Source organism: Giraffa tippelskirchi, chromosome 3, assembly GCF_054371585.1.
Source record: "Giraffa tippelskirchi isolate mGirTip1 chromosome 3, T2T-mGirTip1v1.2.pri, whole genome shotgun sequence".
Taxonomy (NCBI): domain Eukaryota; kingdom Metazoa; phylum Chordata; class Mammalia; order Artiodactyla; family Giraffidae; genus Giraffa; species Giraffa tippelskirchi.
This window is the reverse complement of record NC_137277.1, coordinates 146,806,583-146,821,759: the sequence shown is the minus strand read 5'-3', so window position 1 is coordinate 146,821,759 and position 15,177 is coordinate 146,806,583. Positions and strand designations below refer to the sequence as shown.

Here is a 15,177-nt window from a genome sequence, read left to right as displayed (position 1 = left end):
TGACCACCCCCAAAGATGCAGGAAGCAGGGATGCACGTCTAAATGGAGTTGGAACTGTGCTGTTCTAACTCCTGCCCGGTGCTGAAAAACGGAGTCAGGAGGAGCTAACACAGATTGGCACTCACACATGTCTCTGCCGAGGTTACCTAACAGTCTTTTTTGACACATACAGGCCATGGCTATTTGGGTGTCTTAAATACACCAAAGTTATAGTCTATTTTTTCAAGTTCCATTAAATGGAATACTAAAATGGCCATCCTAAGTGACTCTGGCTGTCTCTACCACTAAGAGATCCTTGGCCTCTGCTTTTATAAAGAGCAACCTGGATTCACAGAGGTCTGTCTCAATGAATAGCCTCTAAAGCAGGTTTCTCTTAAAAGCCCTTAAATGAAGTGTAACAGAATAGCTCTTTTAAGAATAGTATCTTTTGTTTCATACATTCCTCTTCAATCTTAGTCTATTACACATTTCCATACTCACATGCTGGGACTGTTTTGTCTGCACTGTATCCTCAGTGCCTAAACCTTCTTTACCCTCGATCGGGTTTAGATATTGCATGAAATGAAAAACAGATCACACCACATTTTAACCAGGTCCCTCGATGACAGCTAAAGAAATACAGATACCTGGGGTGATTAGCTCAGAAAAGGAAGTACTTATTTTTAAGAGATTTTGTTCTCTAGGAAATCCAACAGAAGGAAATAATGCTAATTTTTGTAGAGCAATTTAAAGGAAAGATGCATTTATATAGGAAAGGCTTCCAAGTTGCTTGTATGAAAAATTAGGGACATTAATGAAAACATTAACAAATCCAAACTGGCAAAGTGGAGAGAAATAGCTTCTTTCTAAATAACAATCTAAGGTTTTAAACAAATCTAGTTAACATACAGCACACATCCAAATAGACTTCTGTGGATTAAATTTAATACAATTGTACATTCATGCTGTGGCGGTAACAACTTTAACATTATTTGACTACTTTTCTCAATTGACTCATGACAGAAACACAAAAGCACAATCCAAAAGGAAACACTAACATTTGTAACATTTTTAAACAAATGTGGAAAAAGAACAAATTTTTAAGTATTAAAATATTTGGATATGGATCAACTTGAATATATTTTCATTTAAGAAAATAATTCTACTTTTCAACACTGTCTCATTTTGATGCAATGGCAATTCCAGGTGTCCCAGAGAGTAATTCTTAATATCCATTCAACATACAACAATTATAGTTAAGACTGGATAGCTACAAGGACCAGATCTTTAAATACTTCAGATTTTTAAATGAATCCTTCTGCTAAAAGTCATACTTTTCCATTTTAGTTAATTCTGTAAAAATAAATGCCTTTCCTTCCTCCTGCATTAAGATACTTAGTAACTTAGCTATTTACATTAGATACCCATAAATTTAACCAAGGATTATTAAAACATATTGAAAGGAGCCATCCAATCAGTAATGGTGTTTTAAGACAAAGTAATAAAATGCTAGAATCAAACTGACTTGTTTCCTTGCTGGGGATTTTTGGTCTCAAAAGAAAGAGCAGGTATTTAAAAGAAACCAAAGCAACATAAAACTTGTACTTCCTTTTAGAAAACCATTGAAAGATACTATTCTGCAATTCATAGAATTAGGGGATATTACTTTTAAGTATCTGTTAAGTAAAAATCCTTTCTTATAAGTCTCTAAATATTTGGAATGTACTTACAAAAGTCATTAAAATATAATTCTGGGGAAAACCACGAAATTAACATTTTAATTATTATTTTATATATTTAGACCCTCTGGGTTATTAAGATATTAAGCTTCAGTCTGTTTTTTCAATCTGAAAGCAGCATGTTACTTCCCTGCTTAATTATTTCACGACCCATAAAAGCTAATTATTAATAATTTTTAAAAGACCATTAACCTTTTATTGTAATCACACAGCTATGTTTCAGTGTTGGTTGACATTTATTAGATCTTGGTTTCTCAAAATGTATTTATCTAGGTCAAGAAAAATGGGCAGAAGGAAACCTCACCCAATTTATGTAGCAGTGTTAAGCAAATTCAGTTCTTGAGCCAAAATTAAATCATTTGTATCTTCAAACTTTCCCTTTTAACTTTTCTTATAGCAATATAATTTTGCATTTTGGCCAAGGAGGGAGAACAGCTTTCTTTTGGCAGACAAAATCATGCTTCAGGAGAAACAGTGACTTCGGTCTATAGAATCTGTCTCCTTTTTAATAGAGCTGTACCAAGTAGAGGATTATATTTTACCTAAGTTGATCTCTTTCAAAAGACTGATAGGATGAAATGATTTTAAATCTGTACTGTATTTTTACCCAATATACACAATTATGTTCAATCTGAAACAATTTTCTAAAAGAACTGTTTTCTTGCCAAAGTTTAAGAAACTCCAAAATGTCTTATCCAAAAGTTGTCAATTAAAAATTAAGCCACAGTGCTAAAGTGTAATATTTTTAAAACCAACTGTGTACTACTGCACATTCTTGGATATGTGGAAACAAATACATTTTGTCTCTTAAGAAAAAACACTTGATGGCACATTAAAGAATAACTTCATGAGTTTATAAACATAAGAGGCAGGGTATAGTTATTGCAAAATGATGGAAAATATCAGTGTGCCTTCACTTTGTTTGAAGAGAGAGTATTTCCACTCAAAAGTTTTGAGTCCAAAATAGCTATTTACTGTTAAAGTATCACCAAAATTAGTTTCAAACATTACTCAGAAAATAAACTATTTCCAACAATCTTAACTGCCTTTTATAAGGACTGCATTGGAACTTCTCATTTTTAAGGGTCTTGTATCTCCTTGTAGGATTATCACAAACCACCTTTTAAATTTCAAATGAACGAATTCTAACCCAGTCCCAATTAAAAACTATTCACATTCACAAACAAGGAACATTATTGCACATTACACCCATATTTTAGGAATGTGTGCTTCCTTCCCCCCATGCCCAGGAAAAAAAACTGACACTGCATCTATGAATTACATCCTCATTATCTGAATTCATAACACTTTCTGAAAGTACTTCTGCTCTTCTACATTAATAATATTATAGTCTAAAATACTTCATGAACCCTGAAGTGATTCTCTATGGAAGGAGCATCGTTTGCAAAATGAATTTGGCTAGTCACCTGCATACCAAAATCTCCAAGTATCTGAACAAATTTCTTGTGCTCCTTTCCAATCCAAGATCTCATTGGATCATGTACTTGGTAAGGTGTTACATGGGTGTGAACAATTATCCCTGTTTGTGCAAATTCTTTCAAGACTTCTGGATAAGTAATCCAAGTGTTGCTTCCTCCAGAATGACCACCATCCAGCCAGTACATTGTTTTTATGTTTTTGATAAAAGCATCAATGTTCTTGTCTTTCTTGGCTTCTTTCAATTCAAAAAGCAACTGATTCAAAACAACACAACCTTTACTGAATCCAATCAAAGTAAAAGAAGCACTATTTAATGATGGTGGATAAAAACTCATAGCAGACTCATCAGATTTTTCACAGGTCCTCTCTTTTTCTCCCTGGCAACCATTAGTAGTATGAGAAGAAGTGGATCGACAATTAGATGCTTTGGAGTCCTTATTCAAATCTTTCACATTCTTCTTTGATAGCAAACTCTTCTGACTTAAGTTAAAAGCATTAACTAATAAGGTATAAAGGTGCTTAAAAGCTCCAAAGTCAGTACTGTGTTCTGGAGCACCAAACATATTGCTTTTCACAAAATTGTCATAGCAGCTGAATTTGTGCAAATGCATTCGGGAACACTTTATCACCCAAATATAACTATTGGGGAACCGGTGGGCTAAGATGGTGGCAACGTTTTCTAGACTCCAGTTTTCCCACTGATAATTCTCAGGATGACGAGTCATAATTTCATGGTAATTCTGAAAGGTAAAAAAGATAAACATTAAATACACATTTATATAAAATTATTTCCAAAAAATTAGTTTCCCATTTTTATTGTGGAGGAAGTTGGTATGTTATAATGACCTATGGTTAATGTACTCGAAATGAAAACTATAAATCTATTTATTACTTTCTGGTTGTAAGATTTTAGTATTACAGAGCTGCAGTGAACATTATAGAAAAATCTTTGCATACATCTGTGATTACATCCTTAAAAATAAATTCCTAGATGTGGAAAAACTAAGTTCAAGAATATTCATAGTTTAAGATTGATCATATAGACTACAATACTGTCTTCCACAGAAGTATGTATAGTTTTTCTTTTATCTTTGTTAAATTTCATTAGCACAGGATAACTTATTCTAATTTGAATTTATTAAAAATTTAAATGAAGTTGAAATTTTGTTCATATATTTATTAGTCATCTGGATTTCTACTTGTGCCTGTTCATATCTTTTGCCTTTTTAAATTTGAATCCTATTTATTTATAAGTACTCGATATATTAATAACTTTGTTTACATTCTAGGACATGCATGTAAATTTGGTTTTCCTTTTAACTTTTATTCATAATATCCTTAAAAAAGGGAAATCCATTCAAATTCATTTATTCTATAAAATGTACTGGATACCTCCTGGACAGTCATGGATCAGAACAGATAAAACGCCTGCCCACAGAGAGTGCACATTTTAGTACAGAGATACTTAATAAACAGCTCTGTAAATCAACAGCAGCACCCTCCAACAGAAATACAGTGAGCCACACGTAAAATTTTCTAGTAGCTACATTAAAAAAGTAAAAAGTTAACAGATGAATTTGTTTCTTTTTCGGGGGGCTGTGCCCTCCGGCATGCGGGATCTTAGTTCCTAACCAGGGATCAAACCCATATTCCCTGCAGTGGAAGCGTGGAGTCTTAACCTCTGTACCACTAGGAAAATCCAAAATTATTTTTAAATAATATATTTTATTGAGCCCCATACATCCACATGTAACATAATGTATTATTTCCACATGTAACCAACATAAAAAGTACTGAAATTATTACATTTCTTTTTCTTTCTAAGTTTCTGAAATCTAGTGTATATTTTACACTTATAACACATCTCAATTTGGGTGCTAAATTTTCATCGGAAATACTTGATCTGAATTTAGATTTCATAAGATTTACAGTTGCAAAAGTAGTTTCACATACCCAAGTTGCTCAAATACACTTAAAAAAGTTTTATAGGAACTGAACTGAGTAATAGTTTTTAGATTTAAATTTAAAGTTAAATGCAATTTAAAATATATTTCTTTGATTAGACTAAATTTCAAATGGACAACAGCTACAAGTAGCTACTAGCTAGACAGCACAAGATATTTTACAGTGGTAAGTGCAATGGAATGTAATAAAAGTAGAGGAAAAGGACTGCAAAGTTTTGGAGAGGGTGAAAGATTATTATTTAAAACATAGTGTAGTCTCCAATAAGGCAACAGTTGAGAAGGACCTGAAGGAGCTGAGGGAGAGTCATGACTATTTCAGTCCTAAGGAACTGCAAAAGGACCTAATGACCTGAAGTGGAACCATGGTTGACATAACCAAGATACAGCAGTGAGACCAGTGTTCCGCTGGTGAAGTGAAGAAGGTGCAAAAGTGATCACGAGGGTCATAGAGGCTGTTGGGGAAGAAGTGAAAGTCGCTCAGTTGCGTCTGACTCTTTGTGACCCAATGGACTATACAGACCATGGGATTCTCCAGGCCAGAATACTGGAGTGGGTAGCCTTTCCCTTCTCCAGGGGATCTTCCCAACCCAGGGATCGAACCCAGGTCTTCTGCATTGCAGGCAGATTCTTTACCAGGTGAGCCACAAGGGAAGCCCAAAAATACTGGGGTGGGTAGCCTATCCCTTCTCCAGCGGATCTTCCTGACCCAGGAATCGAACTGCGGTCCCCTGCATTGCAGGTGGATTCTTTACCAACTGAGCTATCACGAAAGTCCCTATTGGGGAAGAGGGGAGGTGCTAATCATGCCTTGTAAGATACCCTGAGGTCTTTGCTCTGATAGGGTGTGAGGTAAATGGCTGATATAATCTGCCTTTAAAGGAATACTCTGACTCCTATGTGTGAAGGGGCAACAGTTTGAAGCAGGGAGAGCAGAATTAGAGAATTAGAGAATGTGGCTTGAGCCAGAGTGGTAGTAGAAGTAAAAAGTGGTAAGAACCAGTCAGATTCTGAATATATATTGAAGGCAGCATCAATAGTGTCAACTACAAATTGGCACCTGCCATCTACCTCTATAAGGATTAACTCAGGTGCCACTGCAGCTGCTGACTTTAACACCCCTTGGAAAGAGTTCAGGGTGGAGAACAGAAATGAGACACTCTGTGCTTTGGGAAAAACTGGCAGAATGGGTCTTCAGATAGTTAGGTATTTTTAGGAGCTGATTTTATGAGCCCAATTCTTGCATCTCCTCATATCTACAAAAGCACTAAAATCCTTCATGGTGATGACTGATCCTAGTGACTAGCAGAAACCTTCTGCAGAAAATATGTGATTGATTGCATGTACTTCCCTTTTACCAAAACCACATATATACTGACCTTCCCTCTACCTCTCTGGAGCAGTGCCTCAGAGCTATCTGAAATGCTGTTTCCTGGGCTGTAGTCCTCATTTTGCCCCTAATAAAACTTAACTCATAACTCATGTTGTGCATTTTTTCAAGTCAGCAACAGCATTTGCTAATGGACTGGATATAGGGTGTAAGAAAGAGAAGCAGAACTGTAACTTTTCCTTATTTTTCACAATCAATCATACACCAAACATTTTTAAATGCACTTTTCTTTTGACCTAGTTATTCTACTTTTAGGAATTTATCTCAGGGCTATACTTGCACATATGCATAAATAAATCTGTATAAGGACATTTATTCCTGCTCCAGAAGAATGAGGCAGCTCTATGAGTACTCATATGTGTTGTAATATAAGGGCTAAAACCCCCCTGTATTGATAAGCTATCATTTGCGTTTCAAGAAAAAAAGTTTGCATCAGCATAGACTGTCTCTGGAAGGACATATAAATCAGTAACAACGGTCAGCCCTGCATGTGTGCTAAGTCACTCAGTCATGTACGGCTCTTTGTGACCCCATGGACTGTATGTAGTCTGCCAGGCTCCTCTGTCCATGGGATCCTCCAGGCAAGAATTACTGGAGTGGACTGCCATTTCCTTCTCCTGGGGATCTTTCCAACCGAGAGATCAAATCCATATGTCTTGTATCTCCTGCGTTCTCAGGCAGGTTCTTTACCACTAGCGTCACCTGGGAAGTCTTGTGGGTCTTAGTTCCATGACCAGATATAGAACAAAGGCCCCTGACTGTGAAAGCATACAGTCCTAACTACTGGACCACCAGGGAATTCCCCAACAATGGTTAGCCATAGGGATGGAAAATCAGAAACTGTCTTCAGTCATTCAAAGGGATGAAAAGGAGACTACTTTTCAATGTATAATCTTAATAAACTGAATAGCAAGACACACATTTTTCTATTAAAAAATTAAGACTAATAAAATACTACAAAAATTTAGTCTATATATAAAAGTATAAGGAAGATAGAAAAACCACCGATCCATAAAACCATCATTAGAAACAATCACTATTAAAATTTTGGTGTCTAGAATTCCAGTGTTTTAGTATACATACACATATACAAGAATGTATATGAGTTTATTTCTTCCCTCAACAAGATTATATACATAGTTTTCACTTTAAAATGTTATAGGCACAATTTCTCATCAATAAGTATAGATTTGTATAATTTTTAACTTCCTGTCAAAAAGATTAATACCAATTTATACTCCCCTAGAAGTATACAAGACTTTATTTTCTCATATCCTTACCTACAATGGCTATTAGCATTAATTTTTTTTAAAAAATCTATGCTACTAAGATAAAATGATGTCTTACTTTTGATTTAATTTGCATATTTTCATTCCTAATTAGGTTGAATATTTTTCTATGCTTGCTGGCAATTTTCATTTTTTTGTTAATTCTCTGTTCATATTCTTTAATAACTTTCCCAACAGGATGCTCAAGTTCTTAACAGTTTGTATCTCATTAATATTAAGCTTGTCATATATGTTAAAAAAATATCTATTCCCAGAAGGCTATCATTTCATTTTTTATGGATTCTGCTACTGCCTTCTGCACATCCAGATTTGTGAGATATAAAATTATCATAGGAGCCTAGATCTGAAAGGGCTCATCTAAATCCTGTTTTTTGGATAAATACTTCTTATTTTATTTCAGTGAGAAAGCAAATTTGGGCCCTTTCCCTTGTCCCTACCTATAAGAAATCTACACTCTTTTTCTATACAGAACCCTATCTTCCAAAGAATTAAAGAATTTGCAATTCAGGCACCAATGTAAAGAAAAGAGGGATGGACATGAGGAAATATCCCTAGGGGAGGAGTGTAGGTGGGCATGCATGCACACACATCGGTATCATCAGAAAGGGAAGCAACATGTTTCCAACACAAACTAAAAACTTTGCCTATTAAACTTTGATTTCCATTTTTTCATATATTCATCAACAGACATTTGGAGGGCACTAAGCACAGTTCTGGGAATGCAAAGATGAGTAAGGCATAGTCCCTCAAGAACAAAGTCCAGTGGGGGAGACAGAGAAACAATTACAAAGTAATATGATTATTGCTGTAAAACAGGGATATCTGTGAGAGGACATAGAGAAAGGGAGACTCGAACCATGTTCTGGTAAATTAGGGAAAGCTCCATAAATATCTGAGTTCAGTTTTGCAGTATTAGAAATTCCAGAATTATGAAGTGGAATTTCTATTATGTCTGAAGTAGGAGGAATATTAGTCAAGTCTTCATAAAGATACCCAAATATTAGTTGGGAAGAACAGAGCCAAAACTGAAGTATCCTATGGATTCCTAAATAGATATAAATGTCAAATACAAAAGAAAGCACAAATACCTAAACTTTTTTTACAGCTAAGGAAAATGAGGTCCTACAAACCATACAACTATTTTTATTACATATAGTTATTTAGTAAATGAGCTAAAATGAACAAGATTCTATGATTTTGTTTAGTCTCTACCACATAGGAGATGGTAAACCTAGAAACTTCTTATTTTCTTTGATTAGCCCCACATTACATGATCAGAGGAGGAAAATGTTCATACTTAGTAACTCTGTGTACTAAAATGTAAAAATAAAATTGTTACTCTTGTATCTAAGAAGCCCACATCCAAGAACAATGGATAAGCATTTCTAAAAAGAGAGACCAGACAGCCCCTAAGGACTTGCTAACAGGTTGTCAAAACCAGTTCTGCAACCCAAGCTACTACCCAAGGCCAATCTACAGAAGCGGTGGAAGCGTGCAGGAAGATTCTTCTGAGAGAGCTTTCTTCCCAGTTGGGAATGGAATGCACTTACTCTCCTCATAGGGGTTAAAGGGTAGGCGGCTTGATTCTCTTCATCCCCAGTGAGGCAGGTGGCAAGAAAATTTCCTGGAGAGACTACCGGGTGCTTACTCCAAAGAATGATGCTGGCTGACCTGCAAAAATGTAAAGGCCCACCCCATACTGCCACTGAAGTACTGGTACTAAGGATTTTCAGGAAAACTTGACATGTATCTCCATGATAAAGACTTAATCTAAGTGGACTACTCTTATACCAGGGTGAGGAAAGCTATATAAGCTACAAGCTGTACTTACATAAAAAAAATGGATCAAGGGGGTATCTTCGCTGAGCATAAAGTGGACATCCCGTGTTTAAGCAAGCTAGAAGGACCGTTAACAGGAACCAGCCTGAGAAGGCTGCTTGACAAGCACATGAAACCCCAGGGTTTCTCATCAATCAGATGAGAAATAGTAGAATGCATGTGTATCTGTGTCTGCCCATGGTTCCTGGCATAGAGCTCCTAAAACCCTTGAAACTTAATGGGTGACAGAGGATGGTCACCAGAAAGACCAAGACGTGATCAGAAGTTTGAAACTTTCAACTCCACTTCCCATTCTCCAAAGAGGGGCTGGAAATAAAGTTAATGACTGGTCATACATATGCAGTGAAGCCTCCATAAAAATCTCCAAAGTACAGGTTCCAGAAGCTTCCAGGCTGGTGACTCATGAAGGTGCTAGGAGAGGGATGCACTCAGAGAGAGCATGGAAGCTCTGCACCTCTTCTCACATACCTTTCCCTGTGCATCTCTTCCACCTGAATGGTCACCTGTATCCTTTATCATATCCTTCCAGAATAAATTTAACAGTGTGTAAATTGTTTTCCAAAGTTCTGTGAGCCATTCTAGCAACTAACTGAACCCAAGGAGGGGACTGTTTAAACCCCAATCTATGGCTGGTCAGTCATGAGTTCAGGTGACAATCTGGAACTTGTGACTGGCATATGAAGTGGGGAGGAGAACAGACCTGTGGGACTGAGGCCTGAAGGTGTGGAATCTGACAATAATCGCAGGTTAGATAGTGGAGACTGGATAACTCCAGAATTGAACTGAATAGGGGGGCTTCCCTGGTGGCTCAGAGAGTAAAGCGTCTGCCTGCAACGTGGGAGGCCTGGGTTCGATCCCTGGGTCAGGAAGATCCCCTGGAGAAGGAAATGGCAACCCACTCTGGTACTCTTGCCTGGAAAATCCCATGGATGGAGAAGCCTGGTAGGCTACAGTCCATGGGGTCGCAAAGAGTCGGACACGACTGAGCGATTTCACTTTCTTTCACTTTCTAGGATACCTAACTGGTGTTGTAGAGAATTGTTTGGTGTGGGGAGGTCTGTTAGAAATGTTTTGAGTGTGGTAACAGTGTAAGAAGTAAAGGAGAGTCACACAGGAGAAGTGAGTCTTTTCCTACCCACCAGGACATACTCTTAGGACATGCTCATCTATATATCCTACTGTTTACAAAAGCAAAAGTTTTTAAAAGCTAAAATTGGAAATGACCCAAATGTTTACGAACTACCGAATGGGTAACTATATCATATGCCCATACACAGAAAACTACTTGACATTAAAAAAATAATAATCTCCTGATAGAGACAACAGAAGAATGAATTTCAAAAGCATTAGACTAAGTGAAAGATGCCAGACTACTAAGTGAAAGAAGCCAGAAAGACCAGACTACCTACTACATGATTCCTAACTAATGAAAATCTAGAAAGGCAAAACTATAGTGAAAGAAAGCAGATCAGTGATTGCCTGTAGCTGAGAAAACTGATTGAAGTAGGGCACAGGGGTCTCTTTAGGGGTAATGAAGATGTTGGGTTACATGTTTGTTTTTATGGTTACATAATTGTACTTGTCAAAATTCATCAAATTGTAAACTTAAAAAAAGAGGTAAGTACAATTCTATATCCTGAGAATTTAAAAAGCAAGAAACCCAAGAAAATTGGAAAACACCTACTTAAAAAAATTCTCATCCCCCTCCAAAATCATTCCTGATAAGAAACACATCAAGAGGTACCTAAAGAAAAGTTAATTACTATGGCCTCAACTTTCCTATAATTCATGATAAAAGGACAAGTATGGCATAAAAAAGGACATACAATAAAAGATGACTGCAAGAAGAACATCAAAAAGGTAATAGTAATTAGGATTTAAAATTACATTGTCAACCAGATCCAATTAACACCAAATAATGGATCTTGTGTTAAGATAAGGCAAAACTTCTAATGGTATCCTACAAAGTTCTGTTTGGCCCTACTCTGTTCAGTGTTTATCCAAATTAAAAATAAAGACATAGAAAGAATGCTTACTTAATCTATATATGATATAAATGGAAATAAGAGTTCTGAAAGGATCCATACACTAAAAAGATGAGCTGTATGAACAGGGTAAATTTCATAAGGATAGACATTAGACTTAAAATAATCAAGTGCACAGATAAGGAAATCTGAGCCTAAAAGCACTTCAGATAATAACAACCAAGTAGAACTTAAGGCATTGCTCAAAAGAACTTACATACATTTATTCATTCTGGAAGCTATCTACTGAACACCTACTTCATGACACTAAGCATCACAGATATAACAGTGAAGAAAACATACATGAAGCTTTCATCATACTAGTGGAAGACAGACAAAAAACAAGATGAATAACTAATATAGTAAATGAAATGGATAAAAACAAAAGAGAAAGTTGATAGAGATCCTGTGCACATGTATGATTATTAAATAGGATGGTCAGAAAAGGCCTCACTGTGAAGGCAGCTTTTGAGCAACTGAAAGGGGAAGTAATGAATCCTTACAGACATCTGCAGAAAGAGTGTTCCAGGCAGTATGGGCAAAGCATCTGGGGTCAAGCGTGTCTAACATGAGCAGTAAGGTCAGTGTGGCTGAGCCTTCTGGGGAGACAGTCAAAAAAACAACAGGATGGGAATCTCCTGGCAGTCCAGTGGTTAGGACTCAGCGTTTCCACTGCAGGGGTCCCACAGGTTGGAGCTCTGGTCAAGGAACTTAGATCCTGCATGCCTAAGTAAGGCGCCTAAAAAAAGAGAAGCTACAGGGTGGGAAAGGTAAACATAGTGAAGTACCTTGCAGGCCATCAAGAGGACTCTGGCTTTTACTCTAAGTGCCATGGGAAGCTGTGGAGCGTTTTCAGCAGAGGTGTGGTATGATTTGACTTAAGATTTCTAAATAATTATTCTTGTCACTTCTAGATACATTTAGTAATTAGGATTTACTAATTACTAAAAGGTAGAGACCTTTTACCTTTACTAAAAGGTAAAGACACTTTATCTGCTAATGTATTGACTGGACAAAAGGACAACTATATGTGGCTATTTAATTAAAATTAGAATTAAAAAGTCCAATTTTTGAATTGCACTAGCTGCATTTCAAGTCCTCAGTAGCCCCTAAGGTTTTTGTATGCTGTCATGGTGCAAATACAGAGCATTTCCATGGAACATTCCCACCATCACAGAAAGTTCTCTTGGGTAGTGCTAGTATACACAGGTAAAGCTAAAATAAGGCTAGATGTGTTTCTTAAGCCATGAAACAATTAGTTTATTGTTTTTGAAATTAATGCTTTAAAACAATATGCTAACAAACTTTATTCCCAGAGTCAGATGATGATGAAGGTATATATAGTTTTTTCTCTTGCCCTCCAAATAATTGACTGGTCTAGTTGGCTGCTAAGCAAAACTATGAAAAAAATGAATATTTCAGTTTAAGAAAAGGAAATTAATTTACTCAGTTGATGCCCTTTTGCTCAGTTTGGGAAATCAGCATGGCATTGCTGACATTGACTTCCAGAGTTTTGTGGGCCAGCTGCAGTGTGCATCTATAATAATGATGATGATGATAATAATGGTAACTAACCTTCACTGCATGCCCACTAAATGTTTTTAAAGACTGCCAATCAGAATATAGCACATATCTTCAGATGAAGTCTAAAGTGCTAAATATAGTTAGACTAATACCTTCTTTCATTTTGACCTCATCCATTTCTTTACATAGCCCGAGATTCCATTAGCTTTTTGGACAGTGATATACTGTTGATTTATGCAGAGTATGAAGTCCTCCAAAAACGCAGGTCTTTTAAAGAAGAAATAGAAAATAATGCATCAAAAGCTCGGAGGCCAGATCGCCTAGGTTTAATCCCTGATTCTGCACATTTTAGCTATGAAATATCTGGCCTGTTGTTAAATCTGTGTTGCAGCCAGCTCAACTACAAAATGGGAATAATGATGTATAATATCAATGAGGATTAAATATGTGAATACCCAATGAGTTACACTTTCTTATCTTTCTGATAAACTTAATTACTGATAAACTTTAACTACTGGGGAGTACTGTAAGCACTCAGTTCTTAGACTTTTCCTGACTACCTTTATTCCCTTTGTGATCTCTCTCTTGGTCTCTTGGCTTTACATACTACCTATATTCTGACAACCTTCAACATTTGGGTTCTAGCCTAGACTTATTCCCACAACTTTAGACTTGCTAGTTACACATATGCATTTCCTTTTGAACACTGAATAGATACTGCAAACCTAAAATCTCTGGATCTTTGCCACTAAACTTGGTCTTCCTGTAGTCTTCATCATCTTGTCTCTCAACTAATTCCTACTTAGTTGTTCAAGTTAGAAATCTTGCAGAGCATATAAATAGTCACATATAATGGCTACCCAATCAAGACAAAGCAGTCCTAGATAAAGATCTAGATTAAGACACAACATATCCATGGATATTTACCTGCAGCCGCAAAATTAAAAATAGAATCACACACAAAAACAAAAGCACAGAATTTAGGTGAGCATCAAAGTACTGACATGCTTAGCAATTACTGTCCCTTTTCTGCCACCCACTCTCCCTTTCTTAGTGTTACTGAGTGTCATACCATAGTACTAGTTTTTCTGTTTGTTTTTAATAACTGCCAGCGTTTTTTGAACACTACATATTAATTTAAAAGTCGTTTCTCCGTCTCCTGCTCCCCCAACACCCCTCTGAGAAACCAAGTTATTATAGCATAAATATACCCTGTCTCATATCTATGCCTTGAATACCACTCCCTCGAAACCTGGACTGACAGCCGGCTCTTCCGAGGTCGCGGCCCTCAAGGACACCTACCCTCTAGGGCTCTATGAGGAGGGGGTCAGGGCGTGGAAGGGGAGGTTTTGGATCGCGTGGAGCCAGACCGGGAAGCGCATGTGTGGGTGTGTTCAGGCGAGGCAAGGAACCGGGCACCAGCTACGAGGGAAGAATCTAGAGAATTCGCATATGCACAAGAGGAAGGCACAGGTGCCCAGGCAGGCCGCGGGTTACCTGCACATCCCCGGGGAAATAGAGAACGTGATGCTGGGGCGGCGGTTGCACCTCCTCCTTCGCCGGGTCCCCGGAGAGGTCCCGCCGTCCTGGTCCCTCCCCGGCCGTCGCCGCCGCCAGCAGGAGCAACTCGTTGCAGCGCTGAGGGTCGGCTCCCGGCACCGTGGACAACTGTACGCACTGCTGCCGGCGCCGCTCGGCCGAGGGGGAGCAGGGCGCGCCGCTGCTGCTGTTGCTGCCCAGGTTCATGGTTCCGGCGTGAGAGCTGGACGCGGCGATCCCGATTCCGAGCTGCGGCAGCAGAAGAAGCAGCGGCGGCGACCGCAGGAGCCTGAACCCCCACATGGGTCGCCGCCGCCGTAGCGGTTCGGAGGGTGGGGGTGGGCCTGAGGGAGGAACTTCAGCCAGGCGCCAACGGTCGGCGGGAGCGGCCTGGGCGGGAGCCGGCCCAGGGGGCAACGACGGCGTCAGAGGCCGACGTCCGCGCGCAGCGTG

At 38.0% G+C, this 15,177-nt stretch overlaps 1 protein-coding gene across 1 annotated transcript; it reads right to left on the bottom strand.

Moving 5' to 3' along the window:
- Nucleotides 1-902: 902 nt before the first annotated feature.
- C3H2orf69 (chromosome 3 C2orf69 homolog) lies at nt 903-15,051 on the bottom strand. Its single transcript, XM_081576148.1, has 2 exons — nt 14,683-15,051; nt 903-3,898 (listed from the first exon to the last, which is right to left on the bottom strand). Exons 1-2 carry the CDS (start codon nt 15,025-15,027, stop codon nt 3,071-3,073), a joined length of 1,173 nt encoding a protein of 390 aa, XP_081432274.1. The 5' UTR covers nt 15,028-15,051; the 3' UTR covers nt 903-3,070.
- Nucleotides 15,052-15,177: the final 126 nt, after the last annotated feature.